Genomic DNA, 1,104 nt, shown 5'->3' on the forward strand with positions numbered 1-1,104 from the left:
ATCTTGTTCTGACTTTAATCATTGTATCTGCAGATGAACAGCATGTCATGAAAACCTAGGTCATTAAAGTATGAGTTACTTGCTTAAACATAAAAGTATTAGTTCCATTACATCCTCAAAATCAGGATTTTTGTTGCTACTGCTCAAAAAAATGCTTCAATTTTTTTTAGGATTATATTTCACACAATTCATTCAAATGATACATTGATAAGGCATTACTTCATTATATTCAGACAAAATGCAATTTTTGCACACATTAAAATCAAAACCCTAAATTTTCCTACTTTTCCACATTCCACTTTTGGACTTAATCCTTGTTTCAATGTGATGGGTCATGTTTATGGAAATTATTCATCTCATTTTTCATCTGTTCAACATGTAAACTTGTTTTTTTTCTATAGTCTTTTTAATGTCTGTAAAATAGTAAAAATAAACAGACACGTTGCGTATGTTTGTGTTTTAGGGGAAGCGGCCCGTCAGCCTCATAGGTTTTAGTCTCGGAGCTCGAGTTATCTACTACTGTCTGCAGGAGCTCGCCAGTGATAAMGGTACTGAACAAAGCACTCCTGACTCGTCTTGACTTTAACATCTGCAACATTAAGCAGACGAGATTTCACTCATTTCATCCTGACTTATTAAAATGATGAATCTCTTTACTTAAACTCTCAGGTAGTGAAGGAGTGGTGGAGGACGTGGTCCTCCTGGGAGCGCCAGTAGACGGCTCGGAGAAGTCCTGGAAGAAAATGGCGAAAGTGGTGGCTGGAAAGATAGTTAATGGATACTGCAGGTAAAGATTTCTGTTACATCCTGAAGACTTTGTGGCAGTGGTGCTGTTTGTATAAATGACTTTCTGAAATGTCCGTCCGTCAGAGGTGACTGGCTGCTCGGCTACTTGTACCGCAGCTCGTCCGCGCAGCTGTCCGTCGCTGGGCTGCAGCCAATCAACATTCAGGATCGACGCATGATCAACGTGGATCTTTCTTCTGTGGTGAATAATGGAAATTGATTTAAGAAGTTAAATTTAAAAAGTTAAAGTTCAGATCAGAAGTTGAAGGTTATTTTTTGTACAAATACTTTATATAAAAAATTTATTCTGTCAACACA

General features: G+C 37.6%; 1 protein-coding gene across 1 annotated transcript in view; it reads left to right on the forward strand.

The window, feature by feature from the left end:
* tmco4 (transmembrane and coiled-coil domains 4) overlaps positions 1-1,104 on the forward strand; it is a 12,806-nt gene that overhangs the window by 5,398 nt on the left and 6,304 nt on the right. Inside the window, exons 11-13 of the mRNA XM_014015386.1 lie at positions 464-548; positions 670-787; positions 871-988. Of these exons, the coding sequence (XP_013870840.1) occupies positions 464-548; positions 670-787; positions 871-988 (321 nt within the window). The remainder of the gene's footprint in view (positions 1-463; positions 549-669; positions 788-870; positions 989-1,104) is intronic.

This window comes from Austrofundulus limnaeus, unplaced genomic scaffold (genome assembly GCF_001266775.1).
Source record: "Austrofundulus limnaeus strain Quisiro unplaced genomic scaffold, Austrofundulus_limnaeus-1.0 Scaffold128, whole genome shotgun sequence".
In the NCBI taxonomy this organism is placed as follows: domain Eukaryota; kingdom Metazoa; phylum Chordata; class Actinopteri; order Cyprinodontiformes; family Rivulidae; genus Austrofundulus; species Austrofundulus limnaeus.